The sequence below is a fragment of the Pinus tabuliformis genome, chromosome J (genome assembly GCF_031772625.1).
Source record: "Pinus tabuliformis cultivar Carrire ecotype Pingquan chromosome J, CPIR1, whole genome shotgun sequence".
In the NCBI taxonomy this organism is placed as follows: Eukaryota; Viridiplantae; Streptophyta; class Pinopsida; order Pinales; family Pinaceae; genus Pinus; species Pinus tabuliformis.
The window spans coordinates 654788520-654808341 of record NC_142295.1 but is presented as its reverse complement, the minus strand read 5'-3'; the positions used below and the strand labels follow the sequence as shown (position 1 = coordinate 654808341).

Here is a 19822-nt window from a genome sequence, read left to right as displayed (position 1 = left end):
TGGCAAATTCATATGGGGAGGACCAAAGCAGCAGAGGAAATGGGCACTGGTTTCATGGAAAAGCTTGACAAAAAGAAAAGAAGAAGGGGGTTTAGGACTTAGAGACCCTGACATTCTGAACAAAGTGCTAGGAGCGAAGTTGTGGTGGAGGTGGATGAGGGGAGGAAATGACTTATGGAAGAGAATATGGACCTAGAAATATAATATGCCCGCAACAGCAGCAGGCATCCTCAGAGCTGAAGAAACCCCAAAAGGCTCCACAATATGGGAATTAGCAAGCCAGAGCAGAAACATCATAAACAATTATGCATTTTGGGAAATAAGAGGAGGAGGTACTGCTAGGTTTTGGGAGGAGGAGTGGCAACAAAGAAACAAATTGGTCAGCATACAAGCCTTGCAAAGCATACATCAAAAAGCAATAAGGGAGGGGCGAGAATATGTAAGAGACTACTGGAAAGAAGGGGAACCAAACGGGCTGTGGAGAATATGGAGAAAACCAAAAGAATGGGATGAAAACATCGATCAAGAGCAACAAGGAATATATATAAAAGAATTGGAATCAAGGAAAATCAAAGCCAGACCAGGACTGGATATTCTCAGGTGGGGAAAATCTACAAAAGGGGCCTTTACAGTCAAGGAAGCATACTACTTAACAACACATCAAGAGAGGGAGGGAGAAGCCGTAGAATGGGAAATAATTTGGAATAGTAAGTGGTGGCCGAAGATAGCTATATTCGCTTGGCTAGTTGGAAGAGAAAGGATCCTAACGTGGGATAAGATTCAGAAGAGAGAGTTCTTCGGACCCTCAAGATGCAGCCTTTGAAAAATGGAGATCGAAACCCAGGAACACATTTTGAATTCCTATCCATTCGCTCAGCATCAATGGGAAGAGATCAGAAGTCTCTTCGGAAAATAAAATAGAGATCCCAGTGACATCAAAAAGACTATCTTTCAATGGGGTAAGGGACAATTCTCATGCAAGGTTGTGAGGAGAACTTGGAATCTAGCTATAGGATTTGTGATATGGTTCCTGTGGAAGGAAAGAAACCGAAGGATTTTCCTAGACAAGATCTATACTCCAGAAAGGATATGGAAAGGAATCCAAAAATCAATTAGAGAGACCGTTCTGGCTGAGACCTGGGAGGAGGAAGATTGGAAAGCGAATCCGGAAGAAGGAAGAATCATAACAAAACTAAATATGGAATTTGGCATGGTGTATCCTAGAAAAAAAATACAGCAACGAGCTCAGACTCAGAGTCCAGAACAGTTCAGATACCCTGAACGAGATTTCATTAAATTGAATTTTGACGGGGCTTCCAAAGGGAACCCAGGGCCGACAGGCTTTGGGGGCATCTTTAGAGACAGTGAGAAACACACAAGATGGGTGTATGCAGAATGGGGAGGCGAAATGACCAACAATGAAGCTGAACTGTGGGCTGTCTATCAAGGTCTAAGGATAGTAGTAAGGAATGGTTACACGAATCTGGAAATAGAAGGTGACTCACAGATAGTAGTGGAAATGTTGCGAAACCTCAACAACGGGAAAGACTGGGAGCAAGTAGCTAGAAGCTGGAGGACGGCAGGGATCATCCAAGACTTGGCCGAAATATTAAAAAGAATAGAATACAAAATCATTAACCATGTCAGGAGAAAAGGAAACAAGGCGATAGACTACCTTGCAAACTGGGGAAGTAAAGAACAGGGAGAAAAGATCGACAACAGCTGGCTGACAATAAGGAACAAACCGGGATGGGATGAACTCAATACCATAATCACTCAAGACCATAATGAAACCACAAATCTATAAAAAAGACACCCAGAGACCCCCGATCGGGGTGATAATGACGGCGTTCAGGGCAATTAATACAAATCAGGTAAGGGAGGATGACGAGGCAATAGGAATTCGGGTAATGATGAAGGTGGACAGAGAGATCAGCAGAAAGGATATCATGCCGAGGAGGAGCGGCGATGAAGTAATGAAGGATGAAGCTGGTGGAGGGAATACGGCAGAGATTGGACGTGGGTACGACGGCACAGAGGAAGGATGAAGGGAGGTGGGTTGTCATGAAAATGGTAGGTGGCAGGAGAATCGGGAGAAGAGAAGGGAGGAGAATTGGCGGAGGAGATATCATAAAGGAGGAAGGCGAGACAAAGGAAGGAAGATGATAAATGAAACTACAGAGGATAAGCGAAGAGCCAGGGTGGTGAGAACATTAGGTAAGCTCACAGAAGGACAGAGGAGGCAGAGAAAACAATCAGGCAGCGCCAGAAGGGGGAATCGAATGGCAACGAGGAGGAGAATGAGAAGCGAGGTGGATGAAGAGAACAGAGGTCGAAGAAGCCCAGAAAAGAAAGGGAAAGGAATCGAGGCTGAAGACACTACAGAGCAATATCAAACAATTCAGGTCGATACTGAAGATGATGTGGAAATATTTGATTCTGATGAGGATAGAGCTGAGCAACCAAAAAAGAGGGTATGGAAGGACGCGGGGTCAACAAAGGACAAACCACAGGAGGACAGAGAGTATGGAGAGAGGAGAAGCAAAGGGCGAGAGGAGGGAGGCAACTTCGGGAGCACCTTGGGTATGAAAAGTCGGGGAGGTAGGGGAAATTACAGGAACAGAGGAAGAGCAGGACAGGGACGAGGCGCAATAGAGGAAGAGGATGGGCGGAAGGGAGACGGGAGGAGCATGAGCCATTACCGGCAAGAAAATATAGAAAGACTTTGAAGAAGAAGATACAGTTTGCAAAGCAAGCCTACTGTGAAAACACTAATAAAGATATAAGAAGGATAATACAACACCTGGAGGAAGAAGCGACCCAGGGTCAATCAGGGTTAGAAATGGAAGATTGGGAATACCTCCTACCGGATCCAGGGAATACTAGAGGACGCATGAATCTGTATAAATAGGCCTTGCATGTATACTGGGTCATGAAATGGCTGTTGGCAAAGGCTATGGAACAAGTTGCCATGGAGACGGCTGAATTATCCCAGGGAATTCCAAATCTGAAGAAAGAAATGCAGAATATTCAGGTCACCCTCATAATGCAGGATAAAAAACTGGAGGAGATATAGCAGTAGATAAAGAAGATCAATCCAGGCATAAATAAAGAAGATGATCAGCAGGAAGCCATGGCGGAATAATATTTGAATATATGTACATGCTCTCCGTAGTTTTTTGAATTCCGGTGGATAGTTTGGTTTCTTTTTTCAGTTTATAATGCAAACAAGAAGCAATAGTAATCTTTTTGATTGTTTAGTTTACATAGCCTGGACAAGAAGAATTAGTATTTTTTGCTTTTGGATGGCTGTCAAAAACTTAAGGTGGCCAACATACCCAGTTTCCCTTCGGGGTGGGTTGAGGCCACCATGAAAATGTACTGGTTTCAATTCGAAGTAATGGAAAAAGAATGGTCCCTCCTTAGCTTACAATTTTTTTTTTTTATAAAACATGTTATTGATTTGAAGTCTTTTTGGTGAGTTGAGTTTTGAAACAATGTGATTTTATATTCTTAGATAACCTAAGTTGAAAGTATTATTGCAAATCTTTAAATTCATCACATCAAATTGGGAAAATAGCTTGGGCTACCTACTACCATGGGCATGTAAACCTTAAACCATCAACACTAAACTAATCAATGACCAAATCAAAATTATCTTAATTACTAAATGACTAAGTCCAAATTAAATTAAGATCCCCCTTTAAACTTGACTCAGGATAAACACATATCCCCTTCAAAGTGTTTTATTTTAACAAGGTTTCTTCATTTCAAATTAAATATTAGTTTAGTTTGTAATAAAAAAATGATGCCACTGTACATATGAGAAAGTGAATGCAAGATTGGAAAATGGATTTTATGACAAAAAATTAAACATTATAAAATATTTTTTTTATATATAAGAGTATAATTTTGGTTGAAAGTGTCATATCCAATTATTTTAATCTCGTTCCAATTAAGTGCATAATTTATGTTAATTAATTTAATACGAATCCAACTCTAAATAATTGAATAATTCTATATTAATTAATTTAATATGATTAATGTAATACCATTCTAATTAACTGAACAATTTTAATTTTGGTTGGGTGATTTAATTGTTGGGTGATGCAAGAAACTTGAAACTAATTACAAAGTAAATAATGAAAGCAAATGAAAAGCAAGTGCACACGTTCTCTCTCAATCATTTTCTCTCTCAAAGACTAGCTCTACAAAAACCAACATTTCTAATATAAGCTATGAAATGAAAATGTAATTTAATCTAGTAGCCTATGAGATTACTAGTGTGCCAATCCAATCCAAAAATAAGGAAATTAAATCGATTGTAACAAAACAACATTAATGAAAACATAAAAATATATAATCAAAATAACATAAAAGAAACTAAGCTAAACTTGTATAAATGAAATAACATAAATATTTACAACAAAGGAAAGAGGTGCGCAAGCTACAGTTGATGGTGGCCCTCCACTCCTCAATGAGCACACTGAATGATTACCAAGCTTCAAGATCAAAGCAGCAACATGTCCATAAAATGAAGTTGGAGAAAGTTCCAAAGATATTACAATTATTAAACTCTCTTCTTCTCTATCCTCACTTTACAAATTACATTAATAATTTCTTCTCCATTATTCTCTATTCTATAATATCTCATATGTTGGATGGAACACCTTTGAATGAAGGATGCACTCCTATTTATAAAAAAAACTTAAGATAACTAATCAATAAATGTAGATCCACAAATCACTCCTAGATCCACAATTATCTCTTGTGGTTACAACTAATTAACTAAAAATATGAGATACAAATCCTTTCACACATCTTTAGGAGACACATATCAAAACATCCATGATTCTTCTCCTTTGAATGTGCTTAGTCAATGATCCAAATCTTCTACAAATATTCCACAAATCTTCATGAGTTGAAATTAAAATTCGAATCTGTGGTTGAGTGACCAAGTAAGACTCTTCTAGAATCTTCAAATAAGCCTACAACATCATAAAATTCATCCCACTTTCAGTTATATATGAAAACATGTTAATGTTCTAATATTTAATCATAAATTCTCTTAAAATACTTAAAATAAATGACTTGGAAAATAATAATGATAAACCCATAGGATCATCCAAGTGGTATTGATGTAGAGTTATGGAGCTACAAAATATGGTAAAGAGCTACGGAATATGGAAAATGATAGAAATGAGGGTAGAAGAAGATGACATTTTGGAGGCCCAACAACCCTGGTTGGTGAGTTGAGTTTTGATTCTTGAAACAATGTGATTTTATATTTTTAGATAACCTAAGTTGAAAGTATTATTGCAAATCTTTAAATTCATCACATCAAATTCGGAAAATACGTTGGGTTACCTAGTACCATGGGCATGTAAACCTTAAACCATCAACACTAAACTAATCCATGACCAAATCAAAATTATCTTAATTACCAAATGAGTAAGTCCAAATTAAATCAAGATCCCCTTTAAACTTGACTCAGGATAAACATGTATCGCCTTCAAAGTGTTTTATTTTAACACGGTTTCTTCATTTCAATGTAAATATTAGTTTAGTTTATAATAAAAAAATGATGCCACTATACATATGAGAAAGTGAATGCAAGATTGGAAAATGACTTTTATGACAAAAAATTAAAGATTATAAAATATCGTTTTATAAACAAGAGTATAATTTTTGTTAAAAGTGTCATATCCAATTATTTTAATCCCATTCCAATTAATTGAATAATTTTATGTTAATTAATTTAATATGAATCCAACTCTAAATAATTGAATAATTCTATATTAATTAATTTAATATGATTAATGTAATATCATTCTAATTAATTGAACAATTTTATGGTATTTAATGTAAAACATTTATTTGAAGAGGAGGAGATACATATCCTTCCCCAGTTCTATACGAGACTTGTGATCAATTTTTTAAATTATAAGTTATATTTTTGATATAATATAACAATACTACATAAGATGAAAGATTTGAAGACATCAAACACTTGATGCTTCCATGTAGGGGATATATTTCTATATTCTTGTTGCGTGCTTCTTCCTTTGTCTTTTAAAGACATTTTCCTAACTCACTTACATGATTGAAGGCTCCCTTCAAGTATAGATGAATTTGGCCATGTGTCAACATAAAACAAGCTAGAAGGTATTGAAATAATTGATGCAAACCACTATTTTGGCTTGCATATGTATGTTGATGTAATTTCATTATATGTTGTTCGAAGAAAAAAGGAATAACCTTATGCAATTCAATGCAAGATATTTTGGATAGGAACAATGCAACTATAGTGGCACTTGTTATTTACTACATTAGGGATCAATGTTAGCTTTCTTAAGAGCATCATATGATATGGTGGATGATGTTTCTCCTTACAAAGTCTTGATAAAGGGTAAGTCATTGCAACAAAGCTCATCGTATCACTTGTTGGAGTTGAACCTAGGTGGGGAGGACAATATTCATTCTTCCTAATCACTGGAGATAAACCAAGTGACTATGATGACTCATGTTTATATGGTAAAGTTGGAGATGTGTGAATGAAAAAATATTAATTATTTTCTAAATTAAAAGACTAATATTCCACATATAGCCAATTTGGTTTTGATTTACAATTAAATAATAAAAAAGAATAATTATTTTCTTTTGTGGATTTTGAATTGAAAAAAAAAAGAGTAATGAAGAAGTAATCAATTTTCTATTTCAAAAACCTCTTTCAATAAATTGTTTGAAACTTCCATGGTCAACGTAATAAAAAAAAACCTCCATTGTTTCATAGTTTTTGTTGTCCATTGTTTCATAGTTTTTGTTGTCCATTCACTTTTTTTTAGTATTGATATTTGATTATGGTATCTAAATGGAGAGGAAAAAGTTAATCATGACTCTCCTCCTCCTCTCATGCTCATATATGTAATATAGTTATTTATTTAATTATGGATAAATTTTATTAATTAAAATTGTTAAATTTACTTTTATTCCTAATTGTATTAGTTATTATATAGATGGAAAGTTGTAGTTATTGGAATATACAATTATGTGGAGAGAAAATTGTAATCATTAATAATGCTTTCCATTTTATTTTTCTCCGTGACAACTCTATGCTCCCTTCTCGATGACAACAATATTTTCATTCATGGAGTCATGTTATATGTCTCCAAAAGTAAACCTGTAATCAATTTCAGGGATGTTAAGATAAGTCTTCAAAGATTTTTTTATTTCAAAATTTATAATATGGATCAATGTGTTTAGTATAGAGAAACTTAACATGTATTTGGAAAAACCTAAAAAATTATCTGAGGGAATCAAATTGGAATTTCGGATATATCTACTACTTAGTTAAGTAATAAAGTAACCAGATAATCTGTTAAAGGTGTATATAGATATTCAAGCATTTGCCTTTTCTCATTATCTATGTTAAAGGTGTATATAGATATTCAAGGATTTGTCTTTTCTCATTATCTATGATATGGGTTGATGTGATATTTCATATAAAAAATAAAAACATGTGCACATGGTGAAAATGTTTCACGAACTTAGATTTGATATCAATTATTTATCATAGCAATAGTACAATTTATTTTTTCCCGTGGAAAAGTCGTAATTTTATTCATAAGACAAAATTACATTTTGTAGATGCTAAAGAGCATATGCAAATGGTTCGTTCCTATTTTCACAGAAACCAAAAAATAAAAAAGTAAAAATGCTATTCTTTTCTCCCTTTCTTTTTCTCCACCTTTCGCCATCCTTCAGTGTTGGGGGTAGCAATTACAATGGATAGCTGATTTTCGGTTATAGTTATGGGAGAGTCCTTGTCCGACTCAGATCCTTCTAATCCATGAGTTCTCTTATTGCTGGATATTTCTTTTCTTGATGGCTGAGAAGCTTGTTGCTGCAAAGGGTTACTGGGGGATTCCTCTTTCGTTAGTGTGTTGTTCTGGACTTTTTGTTCATCCATTTTTACTTTAACTTCTGCAGTCTCTGTTGTGTCTTCTTCTTCATCTAATGGATCTGTATGTTGCCATCCTTTAGGCTTCCTCTGTTGCTTCTTGTTCCATTTGGGGATGTGGCTTGCCTGTGGACAAGCACTAAGGAGGTGGCTTGTTTGTAGACATCTACGGCATCGGAACGTTGTATTTTCATAATCCAAGGATTGTATCTACTGTGTATTATTGAAGTTCAGTGTTATACATTCTGGTAGTCCTTGACTGAGATCTACTTCAACACAAATTCTGGAAAATGTAAATATTCCCCTTGTGAGTCTGTCTTCATCAGTCTTTAGAAATTTTCCCAAAGTGTTCCCTATGGCAATTAAAACCTTGTGGTGCCAGAAGTGTAATGGAAGATTATGCAACCTGATCCAAACTGGCATCTTTGATACCACCATTGTGTTGGCATCGAAGTCTGGAAACCAAGGGGTCATGAAGAGCCCTGTGCTGCCCCAAAACCATGGTCCCTTGTTTAGGATGTATTCCTTTTCCTATTCTGTGTTGAATCTTACAATAAAAAAACGCCTTGGGGCATAAGTATATTTCGCAATTTGGTGTCCATGTAATATGTATCCAGTGGTGCAGAACATCAGATTTGGGCCAAAATCCATTAAATCTAGCAAATAGTACAATTTCAATTTAAAAAGATATCAATTATTTATCATAGCAATAGTATATTTTTCTTTTGAATACGCATGAAAGTTATGTTTGATCATGAAGTCATTTATCTTATGTATTTCTTCCTCTTTATCATAGCAAATATGGAAATCTTACTTGCAATTGTGACGGTACTATTCTTAACATGGATTTGGAGCATAGAGAGTCATTTTATTTTTCACATAAATATTTTATCTTTATTTCCTTCACACAAATTTTGGTCTCAATCACACAACAAAGTGATAGAGAGACATAAACCTATTTTCAATCCTCATATGGCTTGCCCATGTTGCAAGTAGAAGGGAATAGCCAAAAGATTTGGAAGTAATACTTCCATATGTATTACAGATTGTCATTGTGAGTCGAGAGGTGTTAATATAGAAGTTGTTTCCTATATGTATGAGTTGTAGTTATGTCATGTCCGAGTCATAGATCCAATTTATTAGGATCTAGATTGTTGAAGTCAGTGATCTATATACTATATATGTAACCATTGTGATCAATAAAGAAATTAAGTGATTTGTGTGTAACAAAATGCTCTCTATCTCATTTTCTAAGTTGGTATCAGAGCTGGTTCAGCCTTGACTCTCTCACGAGAGGGGTTGAGATCATGTAGTTTTAGCCATGATACTCCTATGTACATAGGCTAGCCTATGAGAGTGAAAAATATTTTTTGTGTGTTTAGAACCCATTGTTTTGGTTTTGTTACATCAATGGAAAAAGTCGTTGAATAGAGAGGATTTGTTGCTTCCTCTGAGAAGGGAAGATAACCCGCGCTTATCTATGTGTGGTCGTGAGGTTGTAATGTGAAGGAGAGATCGTTTTTGTACAAAGATTGCAAGGCAGAACCTCGATCCACGTCAATAAGCCCAAATATAATCTTGCTAGAGAAGAGAGATGTGGAGAGATGTTGCAAGTGAAGTGCTCTTGTTTGTTGATGTGCATGTTTTTTATACAACTTCCAACACACCAAGCATGATTTGTTACATTAGATGTCTGAATATTATCTTATCTGACACTGGTGGATCCCAAAGTGTGTCGATTGGTTTTTTCTTCCAAAAAATATAGCGAGTCTATGGTTTATGCTAAAACTTATGGTTACACAAACCTCATATCTAGAATTTCAATGCTCATATCTATTACGATTTGTGTGTGATGGAATGGAGCCTCCTTTAATAAGGTGGGACCAAGCTGGCACCAAAATTGTTGTTGGTTGTAGTAGAAACAACATTCTAATCGTTGTCTTTTGATTTATCTTCACAGGCAATACATTTGGAAATCATATGCCTCTACTAAGATCTTGTTTTGAATTAGTTACAATCCCTTCGATTTCAACAATAGTTTTCTAATTTAAAGTGTGGATTTGTTTCTGTAGTTTTATTTATTTATTTATTGTGTTGTAATGGCACTAATATTGGTACTACTTCTCCAAAGCGCGCATGGAAGAAAGACATTTGATTATTCAATGTTATGGTTGTTGTGAGATTTTACAAATGATAAAGAACTAATTAATGAACATAGTAACATAATCAAGTCGACAATTATGGAAGCCCTATGAACACATTGTTGATTTAATTATGACTATAGTTCATTAGAAGCCAGAAGCCCCAATTATAGGTTATTTTTGTATATCTATGAAGAAGCGCTGATGGTTCTTGATATAAGTTGGAAGCCTTGGTTTTAGGAACATTAGTTCGTATCTTTGTGTGTTTAAGAGGTCAAGTTGTATGGTTGACTCTTTAATACATTCAGTATCCATATATCCTTCCTAGGAACTAACATATAACCAAAAGCTAAATATCTCACATATGGAGGGATATCCATAGAATGATTCAGTTACTTGAAATTTTTTCTTGTGGAAGCCTCGAAAAGCTGAGTATATCAATATTTTCAATCCTACAAGTACCTGAATGATGGTTAGAGGAAATTATATTTTGAATGGAGGTCAAGTGGTATCTTGAAGTTGTGGTGGTGAAAAAAGAGCGGTGTTTACAAGATTCCAGAGTGGGTGTAAGTGTCGATGAAGACTAACCAGACAAAAGAGCATTAAGGGAGGGATTTGGAAGTAATACTTCCATGTGTATTACAGGTTTTCATTGTGAGTCCAGAGGTGTTAATCTAAAACTTATTGTTTCCTATGTGTATGAGTTGTAGTTGTGTCATGTTCGAGTCATAGATCCACTTTCTTATGATCTAGCTTTGTCGAAGTCAATGATCTATATATTATATATGTAACCATTATGATAAAAAAACAAATTAAGTGATTTGTGTGTAAAAATATGCTCTTTATATATCTCTATATTTGAGTATTTCTTACTCTTTATCATAGCAAATATGAAAATATTATTTGCAATTATGTCGTTATTATTTCTAACATGGATTTGGAGCAGAGAGAGTCATTTTATTTTTTATATAAATATTTTATCTCTATTTCTTTCACACAACTTAGGGTCTCAATCACACAACAAAGAGATAAAGAGGTAGAAACCTCCTTTCAATCCTCACATGGAATGTCCATGTTGCAAAGAGATAAAGAGGTAGAAACCTCCTTTCAATCCTCACATGGCATGTCCATGTTGCAAGTAGAAGGGGATAACCCAAAGTTGGCTAAATCAATAAAACCCCATGAGAAATAAATCATATATAATGATTGAATAATTTTATTTGAAAAAAAATTGTATACTAATTTTTAAACATATATTCGATAATATTGGATGGTGAAGAAGTTTGTCACATGTTTCTTATTTCTATGTTGTTTGTGACTTAAATGGGAAAATACCATTTATTTTATTAATGGATAATGAATATGGAGTGAATATAATGAAATTAATCCTGGATGCAGGTGATTAATAGCGCTGGTACAACACAACACATCCGGGTTGGCAAGTGGTGTGGCCACATGGCCACCCACGCTGCAACCAAGATGCCCACTGCCACAATTAATGGAGTTTTAATGTTGTTTGAAAGCGGAAAAAATTTAATGCTGGGTGAAGGCCGAGGATACCTCACTCTAATCCATAAGATGGAGAATTCAGATGGCCTTCCCCCCATTCTGCCTCCTCTGGCCTGTAATTGCCTCCCTACTGCTGTAGAGCCAAGCTCTAGAATGACTACGGGGAGAAGGTGCTAGATCCTCTGTTGCATTGAAATGGTCGAAGGTGCCCACTTCTCGCACAACCTGTTTTGTTGTCTTAGAGTTGCTGCTACGGCCCTGAATTCTGCTTCTGGTAACCAAATTCCCCACTCTCCTGCCTCCACGAGCCATTCCATCCCTCCTCCTGCTCCTCCAAGCACCCATCGAACCAATACATACTAGGCAAATATGCCTCGTTTGCGGCATAGGATGAGATGTAGAAGGGGTAGCAGCAGAGGCAGAGCCACCCGCCCTCCCTCGCTATCCCTCTCTGTCTCTACTCCTGCAGATTCCTCCTCGCCCTCGTCTGCTGCTCACCGCATGAGTCGATATCCCAACACCTGTAGTGGCCAGGGGCATGCCCAGATGGCTGGCTACAGGCATGATGAGGAAGCCCAACAACCTTCTCATGACTCTATCCCGACGATGAATCCTTGCCATTCTACCCAGTTCCAGTTTCGGTGCACCTTGGAGCGCCCGTGTATTATCGCCACCATTTCTGTTGCCTTCAGAGAGGAGCCACAGAGCACTGTCGCCCCGACACGCATCAGTTAGGACAGGGCCAGCACCAACAGGCGAAAAACTCATGATAACAGCTCGGGGACTCGCCAACCTCATGGTGAAGCTCTGAACCGGACGGATGCAGCTCAGGTACACAACACTCCTGGTGGCAATGCGAAGATGGAAGCCACAACGAGCAATCCAAGCAGCAATGTGAAGATGGAAGCCACGATGAGTGGACATCAGCAAGACGAAGAAGATATGGATGCCTATAGGTGTCTCATTGTGGAGGAACCTCTGCCACCTGCTGACACCTAGCAGGCTATGATCTTTTTTCAAGTTTTTAGTCACCCGGTCACCATCTTAAGGGTACTTTTTGAAGTTTTTGTTGTAATAGCTGTCAATTGGGGTCAATTTTGTATGTTTTGTTCAAAAAACTCTTCTACAAGGTTATTACAGGCTGGTTCCCCTGCGTGGGCAGCTCATACAGTGATTTTTGGACTGGTTTCCCCTTGAGGGCAGTCTTTTTTTAGTTACTGTCTGTTAAAACATGGTAAATTCTGAGACAGGTTCTGCAGAGGCCGGTGCCTCCATGTATTATTATTTTTGTTCCATTAATAGATTTAGTCTTATTTAGAAATATATATATATATATATATATATATATATATATATATATATATATAATGAACTTAAAACATTTATCTCGCTCAAAGTGTCATTTTTAATTGAATTTAATGACTTAGATTTTCAATAGTTTACATGAGTATTGATTATTTTCTATAAACTTCGCTTATTTAAAAAAAGAGATAGAGGGTTGAAATTTATATCAAAGTTAGTTACAATTTTTTCGATTTTCAATTTAATTTAAAAAATGTCATGTCTACAAGTATCAGATTCAATTTTCATTTGATTTTTGTTTATGGCAATGAACTCTTATTATATATTGCTACTTCACTATGTTTTTCTTGTTATATGTTTTTTAAATGTATATATGTTTAACTCATATATATTTTTTTTAATATTTAATAATAATAATAATAATAATAGTAATAATAATAATAATTTAATATGTATTTGAAATTAGTTTATTTTTATGATTTCTTTTAGTCTTGAAAATGTGATATGTACCAAGAGATAAACGCCTTCATGCCTACTATAGGTTGATACCTAATTTATATGATTGCACTAATATATATCCCTTGTTAATGGTTGATGTCAAAATATTAGTAGTTTATATAAGTGGAAGAAAATGATATAGTAAATAAAGGTAGTTAACACTGTCCCAAGTGACTAATAGGACCTAGTTTGTGCAAATTTAATGAATAACTATGTAAGCTTAGGAATTAGTTCAATTGCATGTATGAGGTACATTGAATAATATGTAATTACAAATGTTGTTAATATGAATTATTACATTTTCTTTTTTATTAGCAAAATGTGCCTAAGAACTGGAGAGGTAAATCAACTTTTTCCTGAAATATACAGAGCCTGAATATTTTAAAGATAATATGAGATGGCCTTTCAAATCTCTACTTTGTCCATTAACAATGCAACAACTATGTCTATATGTATACAATTTAAAAACAAAGAAAACACTATCTAAGCAATAACCACATTTAGAAGACATAAACTAAACAAAAAAAAGAAACATTTGAAATTGACTCATATTCATCTATGACTATGAAATTGCTTTCTAGGCTACCCGATTGAGGTCAAGGTGCTCAGGCTAGTGTGACTTGACAAAGTTGATGGAAACTTGCTTCCATGCACCATGAAAGTCTCCTTGCTTTAGCTCCATAATAGCTTGTAACTGAGAGTGTAGATGCTAGAGATCACATAACTACTACTATTATGAAGAAATAATGTCTGTTATGGTACTTGTGTAGGCTATGAGCCTTTCCACCTTATTGTTTGTCAAGGAAATCTCCAGTGCGAGTGCTTCTTTAATTCTTTGAGCCTTTGAAATGTCACATTGTTTCTTTCCTTTGATATCCATTTCCCCTGTTAAACTTGTGCTTGTTTCCCACTAATTTCCTTCTTCTGCTCTACTATTCTCATTGAAGAATCCACCTAGAATATCGCTCTCCTAAAATTTCCCACTATTAATTAAAAATTCTTAGTGGGTTCCAAATTCCTCTTGTCACCTTGAATTCATGGATGCTTATGCTACAAACTACCCATGGTGTGACCCATTTAATGAGTCGTCTTCTCTTTGTCAATCTCAACTCTTTCCCACTCCAGTTCATTATATTCCCATGGAGATTTCACAATGAAAGTGGCTTGATTAATCCTCAATCCCACTCCATACTCACTTTGTGAAATGATGATTTTATAAATTATTCCATAACAATTAACGATTTACTGATATTGTGTGATGTGTGTATCACCAATGCACGAATGATCTTTGGTTGGTGAAGTAATGACCCCTTCTTATTCCAAACGACTTCACTTTCACTGCATGCAACAAACTTGAGATGATTGACACCTTTTCTTGTTTTCATGGACATTATTTATGGGATTATGGTCTCCCTTCAAGTTCCATTTATTGACATGGATCTAGGGACTAGTTATAGAGCATGATTGGCTAATTTGTCTAAGGCATTATTTAGTTCTTTGAACAAATGTTTGGCTTGAATATTTGAGAATGAGGCTAAAAGGTTTTAATTCTTTTATAGAAATGTGAAAGCTTTTGCCTTGAAGGATTGGTTCCAAGAGCAAGATGACTGATTTTGTTGTTTGAATCACCTATTATGATGACAAATATAATAGATAATGACAAAAATAGAAGTTATCCTTGGAGGAGAGCATACATCTCCGCTCGATTATTAGATGTTTCCCCCAAACTCTATGCATACTCATATTTGATCTCAATCTACCTAATGGGAAACTAGACATTTTTTACAACCTACCAATTGAGTAATTTGTCCAAAATGATAACAATTTTAATGACTTTAACTTAATTAATCTATCAAATACAATATTGTAAAACAAAAATCTGCAAGCTAACATTCAAAAAATCAAGAGTCTAAGGAGGCGACCAATGCCAAATCTCTGGCACTGGAGCCTGAGGGAGCATGACCACATTGGAGGTGGTACTCTATATGAGCCAACCTAGCATCTAGTTATTCTAAGCACACCCGTTGGTTTCTCTGGACACATTTGATGTCTTCGAAACCTACAGAGATATTATATCTTTCTTTGATGTCTTCCTTTAAGACCTTTTCGAGTAGGGTCTTCAAGGAGCACTGCCAAATTCTAGGTTTCAACAACTTCCTAGGCTTGCTACTAGTCTTAATTTTTTTCCTGGGGGCCACAACCTCCCCCTTCACGTCGACTGCACATTCTTTGTTCTTGTATGTTAACCGGATTTTTTTTGCACTAGAGGTCCACACATGAATTATTAGTGGATGGAAACTGAAGGTAGATGTGAATTAAGTCCATATCCAGTTGCAAGACAGGGGTTTGAGCATATAGGTAGGCAAAAGCTAGACTTGGAAACAAGTGTAACAAGCAACAATTTAAAGATCAACACTTGGTAAAGTAGTAAATGATTGACAGCATAGGAGACTCGTTGCAGAGAGGAAAAAATATCCCAATTTTATTACTAAGAAGATGGTCAAGACCCGAAAACCATACATGACCACCCCCAAACTAAAACCAAAAGTCAACCAAGATGTTGGTGCATAGATTTACATAGATTGTAGAGGAGTTAAGAATCATCGAGGACCAAGTGGTTATTATGGAATCTAGTTGCAAAGACTGGAAGGTTGAAGTAGATTTTGGCGTGTCAGTTGCTCGAGCAGCATCAACCCTCTTTTGTAGTATATCCAACCCTCCCTCTTACCTTTTGGTACTCAGTTCCCCTCAACTCCAACACAGAGCTCTCACTCGAACAAATTAAGAACATAGCCAAGTTGATAACAATTCCCTTAGAAATTGCTCTAGGAATAGACAAAGAAAAGTTTCCTTGAATTATCCTCGAGTGGTTATTAATAGACCTTACATTGCTCCCTCTTGCCTCAAGCCATCCCTCCGGCAATGGGGAGCCAAGATTTTCCCCCCTTCCTCGACCTTACAATCGAATGCTTAAACTCGAATTAAAGCTTTGCTTGTCGTATTCCATGGCCTCCCTCATATCATTTGGTCACATGCTTATGCATGTAAGGGACTAATCACACCACCCCCTACATTTATTAATCTCCCTTCAATGTGGCGGTGGGTTCTTCCCCCAATCCCACTCATCTCCTCGAGGGTCACCCCCATCAGGGAAAATTTGTTGTCCTCTAAAATGAGTTTAAATTTGCGATGCCAATCTAACTCTTTTCTTGACGACCAACCTACATCGAAACACAATCCTCTTTGATTGCATCCCATATTGATCAATAAAACTACAACTCTATTGCGTGTTCTGTGAACATAAATGAACGCCTTAACCTAGTAAATGTATTCAAATTAATTGATAGCATATAAATTAACTTCATTAATAGAATAAGGATTGCATATGAGCATAAAGTGCTTTCACAATGCATACATAACAAAACAAGTGTTGCAGGGCACCTTAGTCCCTACCACTCAAGTTAGAAATTATGCATTGAGAAAATTTAATAAAATTTGCACAAAAAATATATTCTATATTGTTCAATTCTAAATTAATAGTGGTCAATAGACAAATTGAATCCTATAGTAAGTTGGGAGGAATTATTTGATTGACATGTGAAGTGGATAATTTAATTATTTGCTCAGGGTTTGCATAAATTTTGGTGGATATTAACCACTAAAAGTAATCCATTTTTTATGCAAAGACTTGCTTAAACTATGATGGGAAGTAACTAATGGTGAATATCTTATTTACTTGGATATGAGCTATTTTCAAGGATTTATTGCAACCATATCCATAAATTATGATATAAATATGTGAGACAGTGTTATGCAAAGGCTACAATAAGACCTTCAAGTTATAATCCAATCAAATGCTAGAAAAATAATTATTTTAATAATATTAAAAAATAAATATTTTTCAAATTTAAACATTTCAATACTAAACTAATAACCATCAACCAAAAAAAATAAATTACTAAAATCCTAAATTATAAAAAAATAAAAATCAAATATAAAAGGCTAAAAACATTAATCCATATTCTATGAAACATGGAGTAAAATTACCAACTTCTAAATTACGAAAATATAAACTTTTACTTGAGATATGTGAATAATTGAATAGGAATTCCCATTCTATATCTCATAAAGTTTTCATTTCAACGGCTTTATTTTAGCATATGCAGCTACCATTGTTGATTATAATTTTACATGTAATCATTTTTAATAATTATTTCTGATTTTTACTCAGTGCCTTGAAACCTCATAAGAATAAAAATAAAAATAATTATTTGTGATTTTTACTTGTGAAGTTCACTGAAAAATAAAAATAAATATTATACCTAGACTAAAAAAAAATCAAATAAAAATTTAGAGCTAATTCTAATTCAAATCCTATTCTGAGAATTCGATGTACTTGTAACCAGATTTTTGGACACGGCCAAGCAGGAAGAAAGTGCCCTGGTTTGGAAAAAGTCAGCAAATATAGCCTTCCTATAATTTCAAGGAGAGTATTTAGAAATAATGCTTCTCGATAATTTCACATAAATAACCTTCTTATAATTAAAGCCCAATGATTTAGATAAATTGCTTCACATGAAATATATATTACAAATCTCCTGAGAGCCCTCAAGGCTGCTTCTGAAAGCATATAATTCCTGGGTTTCAGCATATTTAGTCTAATTCCTTTACAGCTTTGAAAACCTTTTGATTGCATCAGCTGCCCCTCGTGAAGATTCTGGAACAGGCATACCAGATAAGAATGTTATCCTCGAAACTGCCATCAGAGATTTGTGGGGCAATGTACAAGTATCTATTTTTGAGGAAAAGAGGGAGGCAGAGATCTTCCACAGCTTCACTTCCCATACCTGCCATTGATAAGAATTATTGCATGTGCCATGGAGGAGGAAAAGGATACCAGTTATTGTACTAGGCATAACAAGAAAAAAGCTTAGCAGAAAAAACACAAAGGATATATATAGCCTACTATAGATTGAATTGTAATTTTCTGACTCTCCAGATTATAAAAGCTTTATAGAAATTCATCAGCGACAGGGATTTGTATAAATTGTTGAATTATGAAGCTGGTAATAGGAAAAGTAAAATATATTCACTATCTGATTTTCTTTTTCGAAAATTTTAAAGAAACATGGTCATGAAACGCACGCAATTCCGCTCATACAGCATTACCGACTGGATTTGCTTTGCAACACCAGTCAGTATATGTTAACCCCCTTTCTTTTTGGTCTTCGACTCTCAGGAGCGAATATTAATGGAATAACCTAATCTTGTAATAAAGGGATTCCAGTAGCAATGCCATAACCTAATCTTGCAATAAAGGGATTCCAGTAGCAATGCCATAAACCTAATCTTGCAATAAAGGTATCTTCTTAGGTTCAGAAATTTGATAAAAACCTTGGTAGAAATCTCAGGATTGAGCAGAGTTTTATTATGAGTAAGAATCTGTATGTGAAACAATACCCAAATAAAATTGTTTAATTCTGAAACAATCTAAATTGTTAATATATATATATGAAATTCGGAAACAACCCAAATTATGAATCAAAATTCAGAAGTGATAAGAATTCTAAATCTCTATATTACCTAATTATAATATTTAAAAAAATGGGGTTCTACCATTATATAACTTAAACATTAATATTTGGATTTTATTGTTAACCTAACCTTTTAGCTCAATTGGTAGATTCCAATTGAATTTTGCTATTGAGAGATTACTAGTTAATTCTCTCTTCTCACTTTGAAGATGCCTGCCGAGATGATTGATAGTATCCCCACATTAATGATACAGTTTTATTATGAGTATAGACATTAATGAAAAGGAAAAAACCAACCTGGATTCTCTTGCCTACAATAATAGGCCTAGCCTCTGCATAGACATGCTCTCCCAGAGTTGCAGCTCTCAAATGGTTGATATTGAGTTGTAGACCTGCAATTCTCTGGAACCCAGAAGCAGTGTGTGCCCCCATGCTCGCTAGGCTCTCTGAAATCAACGCAGATACCCCTCCATGTAATACCTTGAAAGGCTGTTACAAAGCAAAAAAGGTGAACACAAATACCCAATACTTGTGGATCATTGATCATGAAATCAAATGAAGTGTTCTTCACGGCGACAAAAATGCAACTTTCCACCGCAATTATCAGAAATCCAATGGTTAGGAATTAGGAATTAGCAGTGATTAACTTATACCTGGCAGCATCTTTCCGTGACCGTAAACCTTCCTGAAACGCATTCCCCACTGACGGACTCAACTCCAAATCCAAATACATCGAGCGCAGGATCTAGTGTCTTGGCTTCCATTTGGGGTTCTGGCTGGCATGATGAACCACTTATTTCCTGGGATTGGGGTTTCTACTCCGCAAACGTTCCCATCTCATTTCAACAACGTGAAAGTGAGTGGAATTAGGTAGAGGA

General features: G+C 35.4%; 1 protein-coding gene across 1 annotated transcript; it reads right to left on the bottom strand.

The window, feature by feature from the left end:
* Positions 1–17702: 17702 nt before the first annotated feature.
* LOC149228601 (1,4-dihydroxy-2-naphthoyl-CoA thioesterase 1-like) lies at positions 17703–19822 on the bottom strand. Its single transcript, XM_089375708.1, has 3 exons — positions 19598–19822; positions 19242–19433; positions 17703–18257 (listed from the first exon to the last, which is right to left on the bottom strand). The coding sequence occupies exons 1-3, from the start codon at positions 19706–19708 to the stop codon at positions 18078–18080; spliced, it is 483 nt and encodes a 160-aa protein (XP_089231834.1). The 5' UTR covers positions 19709–19822; the 3' UTR covers positions 17703–18077.